General features: G+C 39.3%; 1 protein-coding gene across 1 annotated transcript; it reads right to left on the bottom strand.

Annotated features, from left to right (window-relative positions):
• Positions 1 to 775: 775 nt before the first annotated feature.
• Positions 776 to 8098, bottom strand: LOC145268198 (uncharacterized). The gene is made up of 2 exons (XM_080123455.1): positions 7497 to 8098; positions 776 to 1949 (listed from the first exon to the last, which is right to left on the bottom strand). Exon 2 carries the CDS (start codon positions 1676 to 1678, stop codon positions 1163 to 1165), a length of 516 nt encoding a protein of 171 aa, XP_079979581.1. The 5' UTR covers positions 1679 to 1949; positions 7497 to 8098; the 3' UTR covers positions 776 to 1162.
• Positions 8099 to 26377: the final 18279 nt, after the last annotated feature.

Raw genomic sequence — 26377 nt, 5'->3', positions numbered from 1 at the left:
AATTCAGTAATCTCTAGTTATTACTCACACAAAACTACTGCCCAAGTGTCTTCTTCCTCCTTTGTCAGAAACACCGCCCATTCATTTGAGATGACGATTGAAAGACAAAATAGGGGAATCGAGAGATTTAGGGTGCTGAAAAATGCATCCACAAGTACCTTTTCTACCTTCTTTTAAAAACAAAAATGAAATAAAATAAAAAATAAATAAAAGAATAAATTTAAAAAATATATAAATAAACTAAGTATTACACTTAGTTTAAGTTCATAACTACTATTTTTAAGAAGTTTGGAGATAGTCTCTTCCTCTCAATAGAATAAGAAAAAAAATAGCTTAGATAACGTGTGAGCAAAGAACATAGCTGCACTGCACGTAATTAAAATGATTTTTTAAAAACATGTCAGCTGCATGTAATTAAAATGATTTTTTAAAAACATGCCAACTGCATGTAATTAAAATCATTTTTTAAAAAAATGTCACCTACGTAATTAAAATGATTTATTAAAAATATGTCACCTGCACGTAATTAAAATGATTTTTTAAAAACATGTCACCTACATAATTAAAATGATTTTTTAAAAACAGGGCAATATTGTCATAATCAAGCAAATTTGTTCTACCTTGCAAAACTGTCTCAAACTAGATATTTGTGTACATGTATATGCGTGTTCTGTCTTCAGACCGGGCTCTTTTTTGACAAGGGACACACACTTTAAGAGCACCAGTGCCTCGTGCCTCGTTCTCATTCATCTCTGTGCGAGTTTTTTCTTATATAGTGTTATGATGTTATGATTTAGATCTCGTTTTGACTTGAGGACGCCGTCATACTGTCTGCCACGTGTCACCATGACGACCACCACTCAAGTTTCATGATTCCTGACCGCTTTGGGGAGAAATTGACTACGTAGGGATTCACTCTACGATCGCTGCCATGGCACCAAAGTCGAGGCACATGATCATGGTTACCTCCACGAAATTACGGGCAGAACGCTTAGATGCCTTACACACCGTAGCGAAAATAACAACTCAAAAGAAACACAGTTTTCTCGACCTGGGGGCAATTTCTTCATCACTGACCATTGTCTACAACTACGTCCGCATGCTTGCTATATTTAGCGAAGCCAAGGAAAAGACAGAAGAAGGACCGCCAGCCTCGCCATCACTACAACGCTACGGCTGTCGTGACCAATACTACTACTACTACAACGGAGGCTTCGTCGCGCCTTATAACAACAACAACTATCGCCATTAACACAGCATTATAACCAGCACTGCTGCTACTACTACTACAACGGAGGCTTCGTCGCGCCTTGTAAACAACAACAACTATCGCCATTAACACAGCATTATAACCAGCATTGCTGCTACTACTACTACAACGGAGGCTTCGTCGCACCTTGTAAACAACAACTATCGCCATTAACACAGCATTATAACCAGCACTGCTGCTACTACTACTACAACGGAGGCTTCGTCGCGCCTTGTAAACAACAACAACTATCGCCATTAACACAGCATTATAACCAGCACTGCTGCTACTACTACTACAACGGAGGCTTCGTCGCGCCTTGTAAACAACAACTATCACCATTAACACAGCATCATAACCAGCACTGCTGCTACTACTACTACAACGGAGGCTTCGTCGCGCCTTGTAAACAACAACAACTATCGCCATTAACACAGCATTTTAACCAGCACTGCTGCTACTACTACAAATGGAGGCTTCGTCGCGCCTTGTAAACAACAACAACTATCGCCATTGACACAGCATTATAACCAGCACTGCTGCTACTACTACTACTACAAACGGAGGCTTCGTCGCGCCTTATAAACAACAACAACTATCGCCATTAACACAGCATCATAACCAGCACCGCTGCTACTACTACTACAACGAAGGGATCGTCGCGCTTTATAACAACAACAACAACAACAATAACAACATTCTGCCATCTTCACCCCAACGACAGCTCGTTATTATTCTGTGTTATTTATTCGAAAATAAATTGTTGAGTTCGTCCAATTTTTAATCCTGTGTTGTCTATTCTTTTTGCTTGTCACCATACGCTTCGTAACATAACAACTGGTGTCAGAAGCGTGCGACAGGTAGAATGGACTACTCAGGGTGCACCCGTAACGAACTTCTCAGTTTTATCAGAGACCAGAAGTCGGCACTCCTCCAGCTAAAATCGAGTACATCACGACCAGACGAGGCCCTTATCACCGAAATAAAAGCGGACCTAGAGATTATGCTCTCCACCCTCAAATCGACCACCTTAACCGACACGCCCAAAGCCGATAACAACGACTACAATCTGATGATCAGATTACAGGCCATACACGAAATGGTAAAGGATATAAAAAAGTTCAACCCCGGGAACGATGTTAACCGCTTCATCACGGATGTAAACAAAACATACATGATACACGTCAAGCCGGAAATCAGTACACACCCTAGTATCGAAAAAGAGTTTGTCAGAATCTGCAAACAGCTTCTGAACGAAGGGATATTCCAGCAAATGACGGACTCCCAACACGACACATCTACCTTCGAGCAACTCAAAGCATACCTCATAACGACCCACGGCAGCCAAATGACGAACTTCCAGCACCTCAGCCGGGCTTGGGATTTGCAGCGTCGAGATGGGGAGAGATTGACAGATTTCGCCAGCCGACTGGAAAACACGATTAGAGAGGCTGCAGTACACATAAAGGCAAAATTTAAGTCGGACCACTCATGGGAAATACCTGCAGATACTGTCTTCTCTCTCATGGGTGCAATGCTAATGAGTGAGAAGGTGAAAGCCTGGACACCGAGCTTATACCCACACATCGTCAAAACAATGGATAAGCATTATACGGCGGGTGGGATAGCTAGTGATGCACAGCGGTACATCGACTGTGGTGTCAAAACGGATGATGAAATTAATGATAGTCCCATCGCGTACTACGCAAACAGGCCACAACAATCTGATCAAAGGACCAGGCGAACTGAACACAATGTGAACAGGCAAACACTCCGCCCACAGGAAAGGAAAGATACCACAACACCGCGCAACACCAAACCCACTGGCACTCGCGGCCATTTTCAGATGCGCAGGGACGATGAACAAAATCAGGATGCTGAGATCTGCCAAAACTACATGAAAGGCTATGCATGCTTCCATGGACGCAACTGTCGGTACCGGCACCCACCTCGTGCCCAGGCATATATCGCAACAGACGACGAGGATATGCCACCGGAAGATACTCTCCCCACTACCATGGCTGAGGATTTTCAATACGGACCAGGCGAGATGTGATGGCTCACCCCGTGGTCCAACAGACTCACCATCACATATTTAACTTTCATCAACACTCGGCACAGAAGTCACCTTTCGTCAACACACATTTCATGATCGAGAGAGCTACGTTCTCGGACATATCTATGTTGGACTCAGGCTGCTCCACTTGCATTATGCCAGTATCTCGAATACCCAAAGAGATCAGACGTCGAATAACGCCATCCAATGTGCATGTGAGAGGCATAAACGGCAGCATCCATATCCTTGGCGAACTTAATTGTGGCATCGCCATCGGCAACCACGATTCACCCAGGTTCGACGGGATCAACATGCTGATAACATCCGCTATATCTCCAATCCTGATCGGCCAAAGCATCCTTGGTCACAGCACATTAGACTCCTTCACAATCAACCACCAAAAATCAACGATCGAATTCAGACACACGCTCGCGTCCACTCCGATAACTCACACGGCAGCAATACTACCAGCTCTTACACAGAAGATACCAGCTAATGATACCACATTTGGAGCCCACACCATCGATCATCCCACTAGACTCACACAGCCCAGCTTCAAGACACTAAATGAAAAACTACACTGGCTACAGAGTAATGTGGGTGTGGCATTGCCCAACCATCCAAACCGCGACAAACTGGAAGCCACAGCAGACTTAATAATCCGCTTCGCCAACATCATGGGTACCGAAAAGGGAGAAAAGGGTACCTTCATCAGACCAGTTCGAATACCAACCAATGGCCAATCCCGCTGTCAGAAGCAACACCCAATCGCCCAGGCTCTCGAGGCTGATGCACATGGCCGCCAGAGAGATCATCGAACCATGCAAGGACCCCAAGGGTTTTAATAGCCCTGTATTTGCCGTTCGCAAGAAGAACGGGGTAATCCGGGTAGTTGCCAACTTCAAAGTAACACTCAACAAGGTCCTAGTCGATCTCGACCCCTACCCCATACCTACGATTGACCACCTGTTCCACAGAATCGGCGAAGTAAATAAATATTTTGCATCCCTTGATCTTCGCAGTGGCTATTGGCAGATCGCTATCGACGAGCGTGATCGACACAAAACTGCATTCACATGGAAGGGCAAATGCTACCAATACACACGACTCGCCTTTGGTCTCACATCTGCCGGACAAATCTTCTCCCGCTGCATAGCTGAAGCCTTGGCCACTGTTACATCTCGCACCAACATATCCTCGTACATTGACGACAACCTAGTCCACGCCAAAACATTTGAAGGATACATACTGGCACTGGAGCAACTATTCACCGCCCTACGTAAATTTGGACTAAAATTGAATCCGGATAAATGTACCTTCCTCGCGAATGAAGCAAAATTCCTCGGTCGCATCGTAAATAGCAAGGGTTTCAAGGCCGACCCCGAATACGTCCGCGCCATCATAGAAATGAAGCCTCCAACAACAAAAAAGGAACTGCAAGGCCTCATAGGTCGTTTAGTGTGGATACGGCAATTCCTGGAGACACGGGTACAGGTACAAATCAGGTCGGACACATTTTCCAGCATCATGACCCCCATCCATGAACTGAATAGGGCTGGCAAACCATTTGCATGGACTGAGCAGGCGGACAAGGCCTTTAATAAGATAAAGAAACGACTGTCCTCGTCTCCTGTCATTTCATTCCCTGACTTTGATCAACTCTTCACGCTCACCACTGATGCGAGTGACACCGCATGTGGGGCCATCCTAATGCAAGAAGATGACAGGGGAAAGAAGAAGATCATAGCAGTCGCTTCACACATATTTAACACCACGGAACAAAACTGGTCCACAACTGAACGCGAGGCATACGCAATAAAGTGGGCCATAGCAAAATTCCACTACTTCCTGCACAGCCGCCCCTTCGTCATCTTCACCGATCACAGATCACTAACCTATCTGGATCAGCGGGTATTCAACAATGCCAAAATCCGCAGATGGCAGGAAGAGATCGCATGCTATAAATTCGTCCTGGAATTTGTGGAGGGCGAATCCAATGTCTGGGCTGACATGCTCAGCAGAAGTCATGGCCAAAGAAAAAATAACACACCAGCTGACGCCAACCCTGCAGGCAAAACATTCAGAATCCAGGGTTCGGACCTACGCATTTACATCCCATCTTGGTGTATGGACGAAATTGATGGATCAATGCTCATCCCCGAAACACACACACCTCAGAACACCCGCCACCACAAGAATATTGTGGATGCGTTCTTTGCCTATCACTCCGCATCGACCATCCTCACAAAATACAATTGCGACCATATCAATATCGCTGCTGAACAATGCACAGACAACACACTGTCGAGAATCATCAAAACCCTCCAGACGAATAACTCCAGCAAAAACTGTAACATCGACCCCGATGACCATCGGGCCCCCATACTCAACAAATACATCCACCAGTTCTACCTGGAGCCCGGCACATCTGTCTTGATGATTAGGGACAACAATCATTCCCCAAAACTGGTCATACCATACAAACTCCGTCCCAAGTACCTGCATCAGGCCCATGACTGCGTCAATCATTCAGGTATCGCCCGCATGCGCGAACATCTATCCGGCTACTGGTGGGAATGCAAGGACCATGACATTAAGACGTATGTCAACTCCTGCAAAACATGTGCCAAGCGGAAGGGTAACTATGGCAAACGCAAGGTCTGGCCCACCGGACACTGCAAACGTGGAGAAAGACCGTTCGAAATCATCTACATTGATTTCGTCACGATGCCAATTTCAAAGGGAAAATGCTACATCCTAACCATGCTGGACAGTTTCAGTAGACACCTTACGGCTGTGCCGTGTTCCAGAGATTGTGCGATCGATGCTGCCCATGGAATTTAGTTTCTTCCTTCGACACCGGGAAATACCACGCATTGTTTCATCCGATCGCGGAACCCACTTCACGGGGGAAGTATACAGGATCTTTTGCCAACTCACATCAATCACGCAGGAATTACATTGTGCCTGGCGACCACAAAGCTCAGGCAACATTGAACGACAGCACCGCACGATGAAAAACGCCATATACATGCTGTGCGAAGATAGAGACTGTGAGTGGACCGATGTCCTCGAATCCGTCATCTCATCAATGAATGCTACCATCAACAGTGCCACTGGAGCGTCACAACACTATATAATCACTGGTCAGCAGCCCAACATTGGTTTACCAAGATTACCCGACAACAGTATCACAAACCACAGCCCCACGGCTTACGGCATGCAGGTCAATGCCCTGTTAAGACAAGTTCATCAACACGTCGCGCTGGCCAACAATGAAGCTGACCACGCCCAAAACCCAAATTTAGACAAGGACATGAATAAGGAACCAATACAAGTCGGTGACAAGGTACTAATCCACCAGCCTCAATCAGCTATTACTCACGCATCTCACCTACCCTGGATCGGTACCTTCGAAGTTGCTAAGACCAACAGCATGGTGATCCAGATAAAAAATGATGACGGCGAGAGTGAATGGGTTCACCGGGCACATGTCCGCCGATTAATACCACGACCAAAACATTTGTCCCCCAATCTACCTCCTCTACCCTACCCAACTCGTCAATCTACCGAAGAGACAACACCTCCACCCAAGGCAGGGGCACACAGAGCGTTGCAGGACCCCATATACATAGAAACCCCTCGACTACCGTCGGGATACAGATCAGACCTGATTCGGAATCGGTCAACACGAGGCCAGCTTCCTTAACGATTTAAGGATTTCATCATGGATTGATTCCATTCACACATGCAACTATGACCGCACTGGACAATTCAAGTCAAAATGAGATCTGGGGGAGCTGTTATGATGTTATGATTTAGATCTCGTTTTGACTTGAGGATGCCGTCATACTGTCTGCCACGTGTCACCGTGACGACCACCACTCAAGTTTCATGATTCCTGACCGCTTTGGGGAGAAATTGACTACGTAGGGATTCACTCTACGATCGCTGCCATGGCACCAAAGTCGAGGCACATGATCATGGTTACCTCCACGAAATTACGGGCAGAACGCTTAGATGCCTTACACACCGTAGCGAAAATAACAACTCAAAAGAAACACAGTTTTCTCGACCTGGGGGCAATTTCTTCATCACTGACCATTGTCTACAACTATGTCTGCATGCTTGCTATATTTAGCGAAGCCAAGGAAAAGACAGAAGAAGGACCGCCAGCCTCGCCATCACTACAACGCTACGGCTGTCGCGACCAATACTACTACAACGGAGGCTTCGTCGCACCTTATAACAACAACAACTATCGCCATTAACACAGCATTATAACCAGCACTGCTGCTACTACTACTACAACGGAGGCTTCGTCGCGCCTTGTAAACAACAACAACTATCGCCATTAACACAGCATTATAACCAGCACTGCTGCTACTACTACTATAACGGAGGCTTCGTCGCGCCTTGTAAACAACAACTATCGCCATTGACACAGCATTATAACCAGCACTGCTGCTACTACTACTACACACGGAGGCTTCGTCGCGCCTTGTAAACAACAACTATCGCCATTAACACAGCATTATAACCAGCACTGCTGCTACTACTACTACAACGGAGGCTTCGTCGCGCCTTGTAAACAACAACAACTATCGCCATTAACACAGCATTTTAACCAGCACTGCTGCTACTACTACTACAACGGAGGCTTCGTCGTGCCTTGTAAACAACAACAACTATTGCCATTGACACAGCATTATAACCAGCACTGCTGCTACTACTACTACTACAAACGGAGGCTTCGTCGCGCCTTATAAACAACAACTATCGCCATTAACACATCATCATAACCAGCACCGCTACTACTACTACTACAACGAAGGGATCGTCGCGCTTTATAACAACAACAACAACAACAACAACATTCTGCCATCTTCACCCCAATGACAGCTCGTTATTATTCTGTGTTATTTATTCGAAAATAAATTGTTGAGTTCGTCCAATTTTTAATCCTGTGTTGTCTATTCTTTTTGCTTGTCACCATAAGCTTCGTAACATAACAATAGTTTTCTTTCTTATTTCTTCCCTTCCTGATCTTTCTTTATCGAAAAAACTTAACCGTTTAGGCATTCAAAAAAAAAAAAAAAGGATATAAGGTAAAGGAAAAGACTCCATGTCACCATCTTTCGAGAACTCCGAGTTCCCACGCGATCTCGTCTTAGCGATTCTCGTTTTTGCGATTCTGTCCTTCCTCCTTTTTAACCGCGGAATTTGAAACGATACGCATGGACTTTACTCGACTCCATGAACTGGGCTTCCCCCATTCTAAACCATGAGGTACGTTCAGAACATCCCATTATTCCTTTACCTGCCTATTCCTTCTATGAAGAACTTGAAACCCTATTTCTGTTTAATTAATCTAGTGTTTGGAGTTCTATATTCAATTTGGAGAAATTCCAATTTATTCTCTCCTTCTTCGCTCGCACAGAACTTATATCTTTTCTCAGACTTCTATTCCTATTTTTAATTCATGGGCGCTTGGGTAGTTTATGCGCTGCACTAAAATAACAACCTTTGTAAAAAAGAGACATAACTGTTCCATACTTTCACCCAACGACTTAATAAAAAAAAAGGAAAGACATTTTCTAACCACTCCATACTTTCACCTAACGATTTAATAATAAAAAAGAAAAGACATTTTCTAACCACTCCATACTTTCACCTAACGATTTAATAAAAAAAAAGAAAAGACATTTTTTAGCAGCTCCAGACTTTCACCTAACAATTTAATGGAGAAAAGACACTTTTCTAACTGTTACAGACTTTCACCTAACAGTTGATTGAAAAAGATAAGATATCCCAGAATCTGTTAATTTGGAAGCCTGTCCAAAACATTATTTTCATGTATTATTTCCCTTTGTTTAATTATGTTTTCTCCTTTTAACTATTTGTTTTGTTTTTGTTTCAGATTTTTTTACCTAATTAATAAAGCGTCTTCAACGTAATAGTTGTTTTCGTTATGTTAATTTGAGTTTATCTGTCTGCCCAACGCACGCTTTCTGAAGTTTGACTGCTGGACGGTATTGTAGGTACCTGAAAGCAAGATTCTGAGGAATAACTGCCGCGAGTTCCAGAACAATGCGGCTTAATGGCTTTTATCTGTTGGTATGGAAGGAGGGGTACTTTGACCTGTCCGATTTTTTAAAAATATCTTATTAAAGCATTTATGCATTTTTAAATATTTCAGCGACAGCAATAAATTTGAAATAATAAAAAAAATGACATTAAAAAAGCTGTGGATAATAATGATTTTTATATTTGTCATAATCAAGATTATAAATAAGTAAATTCGCTATACCTTACAAAACTACCGAAAGATTATATGCATACAGTAGCAACAGAATGTTAGAAAATATAGGTAGAAAGAAGATAGGATATATAGTAGGGAAATACATAGAGGAAAAAGTAAGGAAATACAAAAAAAATATATAAAAATAAGAAAATAAAAGTAGTGGAGAATCTGACGAATGGAAAAACAATCCAGAGTATATTGGGCCAATGATAGAGAATTTATGATGAAAATCCCAAACTGAGGTATCCTTAGTAGATTTTTGCAAATCAACAATTCATCAATCAGAATTAGAAATCAACCATATTGGAATCCTTAAAAACATATTCATTTTTCTTTATCATTATCAAGTCAAAGATAATTTTAATTAATATTTTCATATATTATATATCACTCTCAGATTCTTCCAAACTCCTTCCACACATCCTACTGCATTTATTTATATTCCATTCAATTCCACTTCCTTTCTGTCTTATATATATATATATATATATATATATATATATATATATATATATATATGTGTGTGTGTGTGTGTGTGTGTGTGTGTGTGTGTAAGTAAGGAATATATACCCAGAAACTGTGTCCATGGACATATTTTACACCTATAAAAATATTATTTAAATGAATAAAAATAGTAATAAAATAACTAAAATTATATCTCAGCAAGGGGGGGAGGCGATGCAAAAACAAAAATAAAGGGTAGGTAATCTCTGTCTGTCTGTCTGTCTGTTCCACGATCAGAGTGTATAAAAGAAGGATTTCCAAATATAGAAAATAAGCTAATCAAGAATTTCCAGACAGTTGCATCTGAAACATCAGCACAAGGAAAATGAGAGTATTTGTCAATCACAGTCAGTATGTAACAGTTACAGGAATTTGAAGGTAATGGTCCCTTGAAATCCACATTTATTCTCTCAAATCATTGACTTGTTTTTATGAGAGTCTAAAGTGCCACCTTAAGGAACCTAGGTTTTACTTCGAAACAGACCTTGCAGGTTTTATAACTACTCTCACATCTTCCATAGATTATATCTTGCTTCTAAGGAAATGTGGCATGTCTGAGTGCAAGAGGAACAAATTTAAGACAAGGCATCCATAGAAACATTTTATTTCCTAGGACAATAAACAATGTCGTAGTTGAAACAGTTTCCATCTTGTGACCTCATTTTTAATTTTGCTTTTGCCTTTGAACATAAAAGAAACTGATTTTTGGTCAGTGATCAATTTAAAATGTTTCCCAAGTAGTAAATGTCACCATTTTCACATCGTTTCTACAATTGCATAGACCTCCTTTCAACTGCAGAATGCTTTTGCTCAACAGAGGTTAAAGTTCTTGAAAAGAAGGTCTCCATTTTTATGTTCTAAGTTAAATAAATGGTAATGAAAAAGTCAAAGTCCGATTAAGCTTGGCACTTTATGTGGGTTCATGATGATTTAACAGGAGAGAAAAGAAAGAGAATACTCAAGGGAAGTAATTCACTTCCAGAGAGCATAAATAGATTAAGAAGAGTTCTCTTTTTCAGCACAGGCTCTAAGTACTTTCAGCGTGCATTTGGTAGTTTATTTTAGAAATAAATCAGGGGGTGTAGGCTCCATAATATAAATAGATCATCTTCTTCTACCTCTTATATAAATCTCAAACGTCTGTTTGTTTGTATGTTTGTACATTTGTGTGTTCATATGTCCATTAAAAACTTTCGTCAACTGCATCAAACTGGGTCAAAATTAGTACCGTCTAAAAGAGCGATCTCTCAGACGCATAATATGTGAAAATTAAAACAAAATAATTCTTTGGTGGTCAACTGGACCATTTCTTACAAGGAGGGGTTACTTTTCGCAGCATGATTTTCGCAAGTCACACACACATTAACAAATTGAAAGTAAGTTTAAAGATGCTATTTTGCAGCATCATGACGTCATAAGTCGTCCTTACTTTTCCTCTTTAGAGTTTCAGGTTTGAATGCAGCTGCAGTGGGTCATTTTTTTTTTTCGGTTGCACAGGCACTCACTGCTGTTTTGATTGAAAGAAAAGTTGTTTTGATTCATAAATATATATTTTTTTAGAGGGTGGATTCTGTTGAAATATGGGGGGAGGGGTCGTTCTTTTTTGTGGGGGGGGTATCGATGAAAATGTCCCATAAGAATAGCAGCTGTGTCCAAACTGAACTTCATGTCCACCTGTATCCATGCTAGTCTATTATATATATATATATATATATATATATATATAAATATATATATACCATCTGAAAGAGCGATGTCTCGCTCAAATAATATGTGAGAATTAGAAAAAAACGCTCAATCATTTTGTATAAAAATAAACGTTTATAACAAGGGAGGATCGGAAAAAATCGTTCTATTTTAAACGACTCCAACAAGTACACATGCACGTCAGGCATTGTAACACCAAAGAGAGGCAGCGTCAGACCATTAGGGTCGATGTGAAGCTTTTATTTAACGTTAATATTTTATCCCGGGCAATATCGGGTAAATGAAAGATAGATGTTAAGATCTTATTCTGGGCAACACCGGTTAACTAAAAGATATATGTTAATATTTTTGTCCCGGGCCGACATCGAAAAAGAAAAAGAACTTTGCTGGCTTCAATTCTGCCGAAGTATTTTTTTTCTTTCTTTCTTCAAAGCATGATTCGATTGTTGATATTTTTTCTCTGATTTGAAGTCGCACATACGCATGGGTCAGGTTCAAAGGATGCGCCGACCGTTTGTTGTTGACAAATTCAAGGACACAATTCATGTGTCAGCTGGAAACAACAACAGGTAGATTATGTTTTTGCTTTGAACTAAAAATTACACACACACACACACACACGTATTTGTTGACGTCACAAAATATATTTGTGACAGATCAAAACAAGGATAAATAATTTCTTTGGAATTAAAATTTCACACACGCATTTGTCGGCTTCAAAGAATGTTTGTCGAATCAAATATTAAATGATTTTGTATGACTCTGATAAAACCATTTGAACCCAAAATAGCATTCTCAACTGTTTTCATTCTCAAACAGAATCGCAGTTCTGAAATATAGATCAAGAGATTTTTGCCACCTGACAATTTTCAATAACATATTTTGTCGAGATGTTAACAGGAATAATAAAATTGTTTATTTCCTTTGATAATGACACGTGTCACATCTAAGGGCAGAATTAATGAAGCATTTTTTATTTTTTTGGACGCAGTTTTCTTACTTACGCGGTTATCGCGTATTACGCAGTCTGGGAATTATCCAATGAGAGAAAACTGGTTAGTTTCCATCGGGCGTTTTTGATTGATCGGGGAGGAGTTAGAATTATTCTTGGATTGTGGGAGGTGGCCAATTTCTGTCATCAGTCAAATTATCCAATGAGAGAGAATCAGACGATTTGGTTATCGAGCATTCTGATTAGTCGGGAAGGAATTGAGAATTGCCGCCCCGCCCAGTGCTCTACTATATAAAGACCAAGAGAGTCAGAGAGTCTGGGAAGTCAGAGCAAAACAGAGCAAGTCCAAGAGTCAAGCCACCTCACCTCTCCTCTCTCTCTCCCCCCCTCGCCTATTGCCCGATAACTAAAAAGGGTTAAATTAATAGACCTGTGAATTCCAGCAAGGGGAAGCCCCACTTAGAAGTTTAAATGCTTGCTTACAAATTCATACTCCAAACTGTACATGTGTTTGTATATATTTCTTTTATGGTTTTCTTTTAATACACTCCATATAACCCAATCTCCAGAGTCTTTGTTTATTCAAAATTCTTCGATTTGCTGATGTGCTGATGCTTTCATTATTATTTTTTTTACTTGTGAAACTGCTTCTGTCAACGAGCACCCGGTATCTCTGAAGACGAAATCTCTAGACGATCACAGAAGATCCGGCCTTGTGGACATTGCAGCAAAGACGATTCCACCAACGCACTGAAGAAGGGCTTACTGGGTGACGCGACGTACCGGCGGGATTCATAGCATTCTTTCTTGGATTGGTTTAAATAAATAAAAAAAATTACATTATTTTGCTGACAGCATCGTGGAGAAGTGGGTAATGAGGTCGGGTTGTAAGCTTTTAGTTTTCATATTCGTGCCCACGTAACAGTTTTTTTTTTTAAGTTTTAACAAGGCTAAAAGTTTTAAACAAGGCTAAAAGCTTTTTTTCTGCTATAACATTTTTTTCGAGGCTTATGTAACATAATTTTTTTTACGTAATGTGATTTTTTTACGTAATGTGATTTTTTTCCTTTATAAAACAAAAACTGAATTATTTTCAAGTTCACTTGAACTGGTTTTCACATACTTTTGTGGTCTTTTTTCACACCTCTCTCCACCCGTGCTGTGTCTAATTTTTTTTTTCTGGAGATTGCTTAATATCCTTGCTACACTACTTCTTGACACCTGGGCAAAGCTGGGTACCCCTGCTAGTCTATTTTATAAAGAAAAGATGTCTGTGTGTTAATGTGTGTGTGTGTGTGTGTGTGTGTGTGTGTGTGTGTGTGTGTGTGTGTGTGTGTGTTTTCATCAGCCACATCGGACCAGGTCAAAACTAATACCATCTGATAGAGCAATCCCTCAAATGCATAATATGTGAAAATTACAAAAAAGATTAATTCTGTGGTGGTTAACCGGACCACTTTTTGGAAGGCGCGCGATCCATTTTCACGACATTGTTTACGCAAGTCACGCACACGCAATTCACTAAAACTATTTATAAACCTTATTTTCAATGTCATGACGTCATAAGCACTCGTACCATGGCTAATTTTTATTTTTTCCTTATTATTTTTTTTCGGTCGCACGGACACTTGCTGCTATTTTGATTGAAAGAAAAAAAATTTTTTTTTAGGGGGGGGCGCACAAACAACAAAATGTGCTTCTCTTTGTATCTTGTCTGATGAAATATCTGATGGGGTGGAAAGGTTGTCACATACTTCTTTTTTTGCGGGAAGGGCGATTCCATTCTTTTACTTTTTAAATTATTGTAGGGGGTATTGATATAAGTGCTTAATATCCTTAGTATAGCAGGTGTTTCCAAACCGAACTTCATGTCCACCCGGGCAACGCTGGGTATCTATGCTAGTATAAAATAAAAACAGACGTATGTATATGGGTGTATTTTCACGAAGTGTATAGATTTGTGGATCCGTTTTAACTTCTGTAGCTTTTGTAAATTTTATAAATTTTTTGTTGAATTTTATAAATGTTGTAGATTTTGTTGGTAATTTACTAGGCTCTATTGAAACTTAGGCATTTTGGCATCTTTCCTAATAGTTTCCCACCCCTCCTTTTTGTTGAATAGATACGGATAAGAAATAAACAATAATAAATATATAAGGTAATCCTCCCTATATATATAAAATGAACTCATTTTTCCCCTCTGATTTTGACCTTAATAGGATTAAAAATCAAGACATTTCATGCAAATGTAATATACACAAACTGCAGCACAATATCTGAGGTGTGTTATAGGCCTATTGCCTCTCTATTTCCTCGATAATCCTAGATTCCTATATTTTTTCTGCTGAGAGTTCACTGCCAAAATCGGTTAACATCAATGGAGGTAGTAAAATCTTTTCTCTCTAATAAATTCCTCCTTCCCCCGCCACCAATTTACACCATTGCAGGATCGTTCACAAGGGACAGTTATGAAAGAACACCTGTTTGGGTTTTCTTTACTTCGTAGTTGCTTAAAAAGAACTGGAATGGACTTAGCCGAATCGAAGGGTTATTTATGCCATTTTTTTCTTTCGCTTTTCGCTGTTTTTTTTTTTTTGTTGTTTTAGTTTTTCGAACACGTTCATCATTTTTTCCCCTGCTTTTTACATTTTGTTTTTCCGATTTTCTTTTCTATAAAGTTTTGCGTTTGTTCGCTGATTTTTTTTTTTTTTTTTTTTTAGTTTCGCCAATATTTCAAAGAAGTTTACCATCGTTTTTTTTTTTTATTTACTTCGCTTATTCTTTACTTTAATCCTCTCCCTTACACACACACCTCCAAACAACCGGGCAACGCCGGGTACCCCGCTAGTTTAAAATAAATTAATTAAAAAATAATATAATAATTTTGTAGAAAAGTGTAATTCAAATACTATGTAAATATTTACAGTTTATAATTTGAGTTAAATAATTTAAATAAACATATGACTATTTATGCCGTCTATATAGACAAGAATTTGCTCTGAGATTCGTTGGAATAGTATCAGTTTTTTTAGTTTGAAATTATTAAAAGATCGAATAATTGAAATAAATATGTATAGAAGAAATCCTAAGAAGAGAATCAAGTTACTTAGTTTTGTTTTGATTTAACTTCAGGTGTCGATATTTTGGAGTTGTCTCCAAAATTCGTCTCTTAGGGAAACATATTAAAAAAAGAAAAAAAGAAAGGTAATTCAACAACTCAGGTAAAGAGGAAGAAAGAACAAATGGTAAGATTAAATTTAAAAGTTCAAAGATCGATTTAGGGAATTATCATTGACAGGTTGCTTTTTATTTCGCAAAGCAATGGTAAAATATTATCACTTTAACAAAGCAATAAAGAAAAAAATATGCATATATATAAAAAAAAGGGGGGGATTTTGATTACAATTAAAAATATTATAGAACGGGAAGGACAAATGAAGTGATACCATGAAGTCTCGAATGGAGAGTCTTCTCTCCCAAAAAAAGGTAAAAATTACGAAGGAACGTTCTCGTTCCCTTTGGGACACATTGGAAAAAAGGCAACTTCTTACTTGTCAAAAAGTTCACAGGACACAACGATAACAAAAAGTTTTCTTTCTTTTGGGCCATAAACAAATTAGAGGGACCTCTTCAGCAAACCGGGTCGAAAGGTGGTAACCTTAACAAAAATGTTCTTTTAGACTGGCTGACGTCCTCTCCTTGGAACTTCAGCGACGAGTTTCTCTTTTTTCTTTTTTTTGAAAGCGCCCTTCGTCATAAACCTTCGACTTTCTTCTCCCTCTTTCTCTTCTTCTTCTCTGGAATATTCTAGGATTTTCTCGTCGTACAGTTTTTCTTGGCTTTTAAGAAAAACTTTCTTTAAAGTGATGGTTCTCAGAAACACTTCAATTTCTTACCCCTTTTAAAATGGCTCTCTACCATCAAATAAAGGAGAAGAAATACAAAAATATATAGAAGATCAAATCAACGGACCACCAAATTCAGGGGTCCGAATTGTTCAAAAATGCCTCTGGCTACTGACTTCCAAATGGTAAAAATCCAGCAGCAGGGGTAAGCCGAAAAAAGGGAATTTCTACAATTCCACAGAAGCAAGGAAGTCGGTCCACAGTGTCAGTGAGTACATAGCACCAATCGAATTGCTGAAAAGGCCCCTCCCCACAACAAAACTTAAAGAAAAAATATACAAATAAAAACAAGATGTTGATCTCGCCCCACCCTTGCACCCAGCACTGTTGATGGAGAAAAGCTTAAAATATAAAGTTCCAACACATGGGTAAAATTGATTTGTCGCGAATGTTACCAACACTAAATACGTTTAATTTGATGCTAGTTGGTCAAATAAGAATATAAATATATTCTAATAATATTTGTAAGGTACTAAATTTAAAAATGCCCATTTTATTTTTATTTAAGACTAGCGGGGGTGCCCGGCATTGCCCGGGTGTTTGTAGGTGTGTGAAAAAAAAAGTGTTAGTAAGTAGGCAGGCTCAAACCAATGACACTAAGGCGCAAAAGAAAGGGAAAGAAAAACTGAGACTTTAGCGCTGCGCCATGATGCAAGCGTAAGTGTAAAGTGTTCAAATTTAGCAATGATAAAAAATGAATGCGTTAGTAATTTTTTTTTTTTTTTTTTTTACAAAGGCATCACCACATTATCAAGGCCCAGAGGCCACTCAAGGATAAGGGTTAAAGAGTGTACAGCAGAAGTTGGTCAATATAGTAATCATTAGTAATGAAAATTTGGTAAATTTAATAACTTATATGGAACGGCTCATCAAGAACTTATTTACTTTAGACTTGAACACAACCATATTGTAGTCAGCCGGAAAGCAGGAAAACGGAAGACAATTCCACAGGCGTGCAGTTCTAAGAAAGAAGCTTTGTTCATGGAATCTACGTTTAGGTTTAGGCACAGATAAAGAGTGGGGGAAATTATTGATAGTGTTTACAGCTAGACGAGTGTTTCTTGTGAAAGTTTGGCGAGGGGGGACCATAGATTGAAGCTCAGTTGAACACTTTCCATGAAAATAACGATACATCAGAGACAAACTCGCAACATCTCTTCTGTGAGATAGAGGTTGCAAGGAGGAGAAAAGGACATCTCCTACGAGGCTACGAAGTCTATTTTGAACTCTATCAAGGCAGGACAAGTCCTTTCTAGCAGCTCCTGCCCAGATGTGGCAACAGTATTCCATCCTTGGACGTACCTGGCTCTTATATAGATAGAGAATAGCATCAGCAGTGAGATATCTACTGGATCGATAGAAAGATCCCACCACTTTTCCAGCGGCCTTGGCAACAGATTTGATATACGTGTTCCATTTAAGATCAGGAGTAATGGTCAAGCCCAGAAGCTTGTCAAAACTTGAGGCCTCCTGAAGACGAGAGCCATTCATTTCAATTGATGACAAATGTGGATTAGAATGTTGATGATGTAAAGAGAGAAGCTTGGTTTTAGATGCATTAAAAGTAACCAGCCACTCCTTTCCCCATTGTACTACGTGCTCAAGATCAGAGGAGAGAGAATTGGAGAGAACTTGCTCGTTTACTGTCTTAGATGTGCTACCATAAATGGTAGTGTCGTCAGCATAAATGTCTACAAATGATGTAAGGATATGATTTGGAAGATCATTAATGTAGATCAGGAAAAGAGTTGGGCCCAGGATGGATCCCTGAGGGACACCGGCATTAATACTGTGAGCTTCTGATTTTTGCCCCTCAACTACTACTCTTATGAACCTATCAGAAAGAAATGATTTAATAATTGAGAAGACTTTTCCAGCTATACCATAGCTAGCGATCTTATGAAGTAAACCTTTATGCCATACCCTATCAAAGGCTTTTGATATGTCAAGAGCAATTGCCCTAGAAAGATTGCCACCATCGACAGATTTGCTAATCCTATGCGATATAACTGTAAGGACATCTGCTGTAGATCTAGCAGAACGGAAACCATATTGAGTGTCACTAAGAAGGTTATTTTTGTTGAGATGTTTGATTACTTCTGTATTTAACACAGATTCTAGCAACTTACTCATGACGCACAGGAGACTTATTGGCCTGTACTGAGAGGGGGGTGAGCGATCACCTGAATTCTTAAATACAGGGCATACTGATGAGATTTTCCAGGGAGATGGGAAACTATTCTCCTTAAGACAACGTTTAAACAGTTTTGTAAGTATGGGCGCTAGTTCAGGTTGAAGTTTTTTGAGTACTATAATTGGAATACCATCAGGGCCAGTTGCTTTACTGGAATCAAGGTTTTTGATTAGCTTGGCAACATCACGTACAGATATACGTATATCACATAGCGTGTTTTCTGATACAGGAGGAAATATTGGGGGTTGGCGGTCTTGGTCGCAAAGGGTAGAATTAGCTGCAAAGTTCTTGACAAAGAGTTTGGCTTTGTCTGATGCTGACGAGATTACCTCAGGTCCATTGATAATAGTTGGGATGGAGCACACGCTTCTGTTCAGGATTCTGTTTGCTATTTGCCAAAACTGGTGGGAACCAAGCCGCTGCTCAGCTACTTTGGACTTAACAGATTGAGCATACAACTCTCTTGCGTTCCTTATTACTTTCTTACAATGGTTGCTGGCAGTCCTGAAAACGGCTTTAGTTTCCATACATCTATTACGTTTGAAGCAGTGGAAAAAGTGATTTCTGTGCGCGATGGCAGCAGCACATTCTGGAGAGAACCATGGCTGGCTGTTAGGTTTTTGCTGAAACGTTTTAGAGGGTATGAAATGGTCAATACCTACAATTAACCATTCAGTTAGGTCTAATACTATAGAGGACACATCCTTTTTAAACATGGAATGCAGAGGTAGATCAGATATAAATGTACGGAAGCTATCCCAGTCAGCCTTAGTGTATCGATATACTGTACGATGAAGAGGTACGTCTGGGGGCTTATTACATTTCATTTTTATCTTAATTGATACAACAGAGTGGTCGGAAGATCCAAGAGGCGACAGAACAGAAACTGAACATAGTTCAGGGCAAGTTGTGAGAAAAAGGTCTAGTAGGCTCGCATACTGGCCGTCATTATCAATTGTTTAGAATCACGCAGGCGCAAAAATGAACGCCTGGCTGGAGGCCAGTTAAGCTTTTTCCTACGATGTTGGGGAAAACCAGCTGCCCAAAAAAGAGGGAACTCTGGCAGAATCCAAATAAATAGCAACTGGCTGATATGAAGGGTTTCTCCCACATTGATCAAAACTAATTGCCTTCAAGATGTCCCGGCTAGGATGGCCAGGCAGACCTTTTTTGCTTAGATCAGTTTCGCTTTATTTATACGAAAAAAAAACAAACAAACACTGGAAACGAGGGGTTTTTTTTAAAGGTCAATCAAAATAAAGATAGAGATAACGTCTGTTTTCGAATCGGAGATATTATAATCTAGGAAGTATAAGGAAACTTCTCCAAAATAGTAGTGTTTTTGAGAAGCTGAGCAAAAAAGCTTTTCTTGGACATACAAAAGCATATGCATCCATTTTGCCTTTTATATTATAGACTAGCGAGGGGTACCCGGCGTTGCCCGGGTGTTTGGAGGTGTGTGTGGTTTTGGGTAAATCAAAACTCCGGGGGGGGGGTAAAATTAAAAAAAAATGCTTTGGTAGGTAAGTATGAAGATCGAACCCGAACCCTTGAGGCAAAGTTGGAAATTAAAGTGTGAAAAAAAAAGAGTGCGACGTTAACCATTGGGCCACCGTGAGATGCTAACGGAAACACGTTTGAATTTATTTAATTACTTGGAATTGGCAGGTGTACGTTTTAATGACTTAATGAGGTCAACTTTTGACTGCGGGGTAGCATTTCATTTAGTGCGGGAATGCTTTTTTTTCCCCCAAGATTGGGTAGGGGGAAACAGCTCCACTTGTCGAAATTGAATAGCAATTGTCTTCTGATATAAGGAAATAATATTTCCACATTGATCAAAGCTCATTGCTTTCAGACATTTCCGGCAATCAAGACCAGAAAAATAACGCAAGAATTAGTGTCGGTTTTATTATAGGAAAAGGCCTAACCTACATGCGGCGAGCGAAAACTGTTGAATATTTATCTTCCCGAAGTTGAGCAAATTAAATAGACAGGCGAGCTCCGTTGTTAACTCTGAGATATTACGATTTACATGTGATATAAAAAGTCTTAAAAAGTTGTTAGGCGACCGACTGCTTCTCTGAAAAAAGCCTTTTGTAGACATACAGAAAAAGCGAACACACATACACACATACATTTTCGCTTTTATATTTATAGATAGACTAGCCTAGGTGCCCAGCATTGCCCGGGTGTTTGGAGGTGTGTGTTGAGCAAAAAAAAAAAGTGGTAGTAGGCAAGCAGGCTTAAACTCGTACTGCAAAGGAGGTAAAGAACATGACCCCCCCCCCATCTTTGCTGTTGCGTCCATTGCCAAACCAGAAGTGACGTAGGTTTAAATTAAGGCTAGACAATCGAAAAGAGGGAATGACTTAAAAAATATTGGCGAAAAAAGTGGCACCTCGCTGTAGAAAAATGCCCAGTTGAGGGTGCAAGAATGAATGTTTTTAATCAATTTTTTGATATTTGTCGTCTGAAGGGTTGAGCTTCAAAATGATACCAATCTTGTGAAAATACACCACCTCTCTCGAAAATTTTAGGCAGGCATACATACATACATACATACATACATACATACATACATACATACATTTAAACAGATAGGTGCCTGGCGTGTAAAAAAAAGTGGTTGTAGGCAGGCAGTCTTGAACCCACAACATGAAGGCGGAAGAGAAAGTGAAAGAAAACCTGACATCTTATCGTTACGTCATGACATGAGCGGAAAGGTAAAGCATTGAAATTTAGCGATGTCAATATATATATGCTGGATAATGAAATGACTGGTTGTAGGCCAGTTAAGCTTTCTGCTTTCTGCTGTATTTGTTTCTCCACAATATTGGGGAAAACCAGCCAATAACTCAAAAAAAAGGGGGAGATCTGGGAGTGTCTTAATGAATAGCAATTGTCTGATATAAAGGGTTTTCCTCACATTGATCAAAGCTAATTGCCTTCAAGACTTCCCGGCCAGAAAGGCCAGGTGAACAGCTTTGCTTTGATCAGTTTCGCTTTATTTATACAAAGAAGATAAACAAACACTGAAAACGAGGGAATTTTTAAAAGTTGATAAAATTAAAGATAGAGACAACGTCCATTCACAAATCAGAGATATTACAATCTAGGGAGTATAAGGAAACTTCTCCAAAATAGTAATGTTGTTGAGATGGCGAACGAAAAAAGCCTTTCTTGGACATAAATGTGGGGGTACCTAGCGTTGCCTGGTTGTTTGGAGCAAAAAAAAAGTGCTGATAGGTAAGCAGGCTAGAACGAAGGCGAAAAAAGTGAAAGGAAAGCTGACGCAAGAGGAACTGAAAAGCATTCGAATTTTTTGATGTCAAAAAGTTGACTTGCTTCACGCAGGCACAGAAATGAACGTCTAGCTGGAGGCCAGTTTCTGTTGTATCTGCTTCCCCACAACAAGAGGGAGCTCTGAAAGTGTCCAAATGAATAACAATTGTCTGATATGAAGGATTTCCCTACATTGATCAAAGCTGATTGCCTTTCTGGACATCCTGGCCGAAATGCTGAGAAAGGCTTGCCATCGCTTCGATTTAGTTTCGGTTTTATACGAAAAAGTCGAACAAACACCGAAAACCAGGGATTTTTTTTAAAGTCAATCAAAATAAAAGATAGAGACGACGTCCATTCGCAAATCAGAGCTATTACAATCTAGGGAGTATAAGGAAAGTTCTCCAAAATAGTAATGTTGTTGAGAAGCCTCGCGAAAAAGCCTTTCTTGGAAAAAAGCATAAACAATTATTTTTAAATTTAAACTTTCGTACATTAACTTAAAATGATGAATAAACATCATTTCTATTTCTGGCAAAGAAAATCGTTACTTCTTATTTGTCAGCAGGCATTCAAAATGAATTTGTGAGCATTTTGGCAAGGCAGATGAGAAAGAAAATCATCGATCAGATCAAGGAAAGCAAATATTTTTGCATAATCTTTGATAGTATTCTTGATGTATATCACAAGGACCAGATGAGTGAGGTGTTGTGCTATGTAAAAATTGATGATTTTCAAAGAAAGTGACAGTGGAGGAGTCGTTTCTCTGCTTCATCGAGACAAAAGGTAAAAGTGCAGAGGACATTTCTAAACTGATTTTGAGAGAACTGGAGAAAGATGGGATTCAGATTGGTGACTATATTGGCCAGGCATTTGACAATGCTGCTATTATGGCAGGTCACAGATCGGGTGTGCAGAAACGAATCTCCGAAATCAATCCAAAAGCTTTATTTGTGCCGTGCTAATGCATTCATTAAATCTGGCTTGTGTACACGCCGCTTCTGTAGCAGTTCACTCTTACATTTTTTTTTTACATACTGGACCAGTTATTCTCGTTCTTTTCTGCATCTACACATCGCTTGGACGTCTTCATTCAGTTGACTGGTCTAAGTATCAAGCGGACTACTAGAGTAGTAGAGAAGATGCTGTAAATGTTGTGATAGAAAAACTATTGGAAGTCGTCATTGCCCTGGAACAGAAGAAGGAGAAAATGCAACCACAAGATCAGATGCATCATTAATTCACAACTCAATTTGAATTATACGCTTTTGTTTTGAAAACATATATTTGGTTTCTTTTTGTTTCATATTAACGTTTACATAATTCCCTTCAGAGTAATGTTTACATAATTATTATTGTTACAAGAAAGGCTGTCCCCTTTTTTTGTAAGTAAGAAAAACATTAGATAAGTGGAAAATGAGATTAGGATAAGCCGAGACTCGAACCTGATAAGTAAGGTTTAGAGATAGATTAAGAAAATGGAATGTTAGAATTTCGCTATTGTTAAATTTCATTTAAATATTATTTGTTTTGTAAAAAGAATTTAATTGTTCATTCTTTTATGAAAACTGGATTAAAAAGGTTAGCTAAAAAAAAAGAAGAACAATACAATTTAAAAATATATTGAAAAATAGGTTAGGTTGAAAAGTAGATTAGAGAGAATTCTTTGTTTGCAGAAGTGTGTTTGGAGAACGTGTGAGCCACGGTTGGAGTCAGAGTCCAGAGTCGGCAGTCGAGCAGAGGAGGGTCCCTTTAGAAGCGAAGGGAGAACATTTAACCATGTACAAACGAATTTGAATTCCTGATGGCAATCATCATTTCGACCGGCAAATAAAATAAAGGACATCATCGATTTTTGTAAGTGTTGTCTTCGTGTCGTCATTCAATAATTGAAGGTAATGTGTTAATCATCTTAATATGAACTTTGTATAACCACCATCCTAAGTGATGTGCCCCTCTCCACCATGTAATGATTCTCTCCCCTCCTGTGTTAATCCACAGAACTGTAAAATGTATGAATGTCTTCTCTTTGTCTCCCTCATCATTGTTATATATATGTCTCCGCCGTCTCTCTCCAATATGAATGTCCCCATCATATCTCTTTTAATATGAACAGAGCATCATCTCTTTAATATGAAACCCCCAGATATACAACATCATTATTCAAATTATTGGAAAGAAATTGTTAAATTAAATTAAAATTTAAAAAAAGGGGAATTGCGTAAACATTAATCTGAAGGGAATTGTGTCAACATTAGTTCAATGAAAATAAATATTTTGAGGGCTTTTTGGAATGTGGAACGTTTTAACAGGTTGTCATATGCCAGCAGCGGAGGTGGGGGCAAACAGGTAATTATATGCCAGCGGGGGGGGAGGCAAAACAGGTAATTATATGCCAGCAGGAGGAACAGGTAATTATATGCCAATGGGGAGGAGGGACAGGTAATTATATGCCAGCGTGGGGGGGGGAGCAAATTTTACCACCGCCCAGGCAGCAAAAACTGATGCCACGCCACTGTTTCAGGTCCATTAATGATGGTTGGGATAGAGCACACACTTCTGTTCAGGACCCTGTGTGCTATTTGCCAAAACTGATGGGAACCTAGTCGCTGCTCAGCTACTTTTGATGTAGCAGACTGAGCATACAACTTTCTTTGCATTTTTTATTATTCTTTTACAGTGGTTGCTAGCAGTCCTGAGGGCGGCTTTAGTCTCAGTACATCTGTTATGTTGGAAGCAATGGAAAAAGTGATTTCTGTGCGCTATGGCAGTAGCACATTAGGTTTTTGCTGGAATTTTTTCGAGGGTATGAAGCTGTGTATACCTACAATTAACCATTCCATCTGGTCTGATACTATAGAGGACACATCCTTTTTAAACATGGAGCACAGAGGTAGATCAGATATAAATGTACGGAAGCTATCCCAGTCAGTCATAGAGTATTGATTACTGTACAATGCAGGGGTACGTCTGAGGACTTATTACATTTCATTTTTATGTTCACTGATACAACCTCCCATCATTGTCTGTCTTGTTTGAATAGGTTATTCATTCAACATTGTGGACATTGAAGTCTCCACAGATGTAAATGTTAGCCGAAGGATGAGCAGACAGGATGTGGCAAATTTTCTCAGATATGCTCTTAAAGATTGTAACTCTGCTATTGTGGGGGCGATAGAGGGCAAATATAAGCGCAGTAATGTAAGCAAGTATGACTGAAATATCTCTGGAAGGTTTCAATATATCATATAAGCTTTTTTTTTTCTCTTATGATTTTAAAATTCTCATTTCCTTCTACCATCACTTATCCTTTTCAATCTCCCCAAAAGTCTGTGTTTTTTCAAATAATTTTTATATGTCTTTGAAAATTTGTTTGGTGAATTTCTACCATTCAATGAAAAAAGTGTAAGACGTAAAATATTAGCAATAAAACAATATGAATGTGAAATAAATACAAGTGTGGAATTTTCACTATCATAATTAGTGAGGAGTAGACTTTTTTCAGCTAGTATCTCCTTCAATTTCAGTTGGTCTCTTGAAAGGCTTATCTTTTTAGTCAGCCTGTTTTAAATCCAAGGGATTGAATGCTGGTAGTGGGGTTTCTTTCAGGCTTTATTTATCTTTTATTTATTTTATCATGCTTTCTACAGATCCAAACAACAAGCACCTTACTATTTCTTATAGTAACATCAGAGGTCTTGGGTCAAACTTTCCTGATGTTCTTTTGCATAAATATTCTCACATTCTTGCTGTTTTTGTGACAAATTTGGATTCTTCTATCAACAGCAATGATCGACATGTGCAGAGTTATTTGCTCTTTATCTTTGGTAACTTTAATGTTCACAAGAGTGGCTCCCCCACTCTAATCACAGAGCTCTTGCTGGTGAAATCTGTTTTAACTTTTCTGTATCTCATGCTTTGTCCTAAATTGTCACCTTCCCTACACATTTTCCTGATAATGACCTTCATCAACCATCTTTACTTGATTTTTTTCTCACTTCTATTCCTGAATCATGTTCTATTTCCTTTTCTCCTTCATTGGATTCTTCTGATCATGCTGTTGTTGATGTTGACATTGATTTTTCTGTTAAGTTTTCAATTAATCGTCCCTTCCAAAGGAAGATGCTTATAACTACAGAATAACTTATTGGGGTGAGCTTTGCAACTTCCTATGTGACGTTCCATGAGGTCCTATTTTTGATATGTCTTTGAATCATGCCA

This window comes from Euprymna scolopes, chromosome 43, assembly GCF_053919585.1.
Source record: "Euprymna scolopes isolate OS-2025 chromosome 43, ASM5391958v1, whole genome shotgun sequence".
NCBI lineage: Eukaryota > Metazoa > Mollusca > Cephalopoda > Sepiida > Sepiolidae > Euprymna > Euprymna scolopes.
This window is presented reverse-complemented; position numbering and strand designations above follow the sequence as displayed.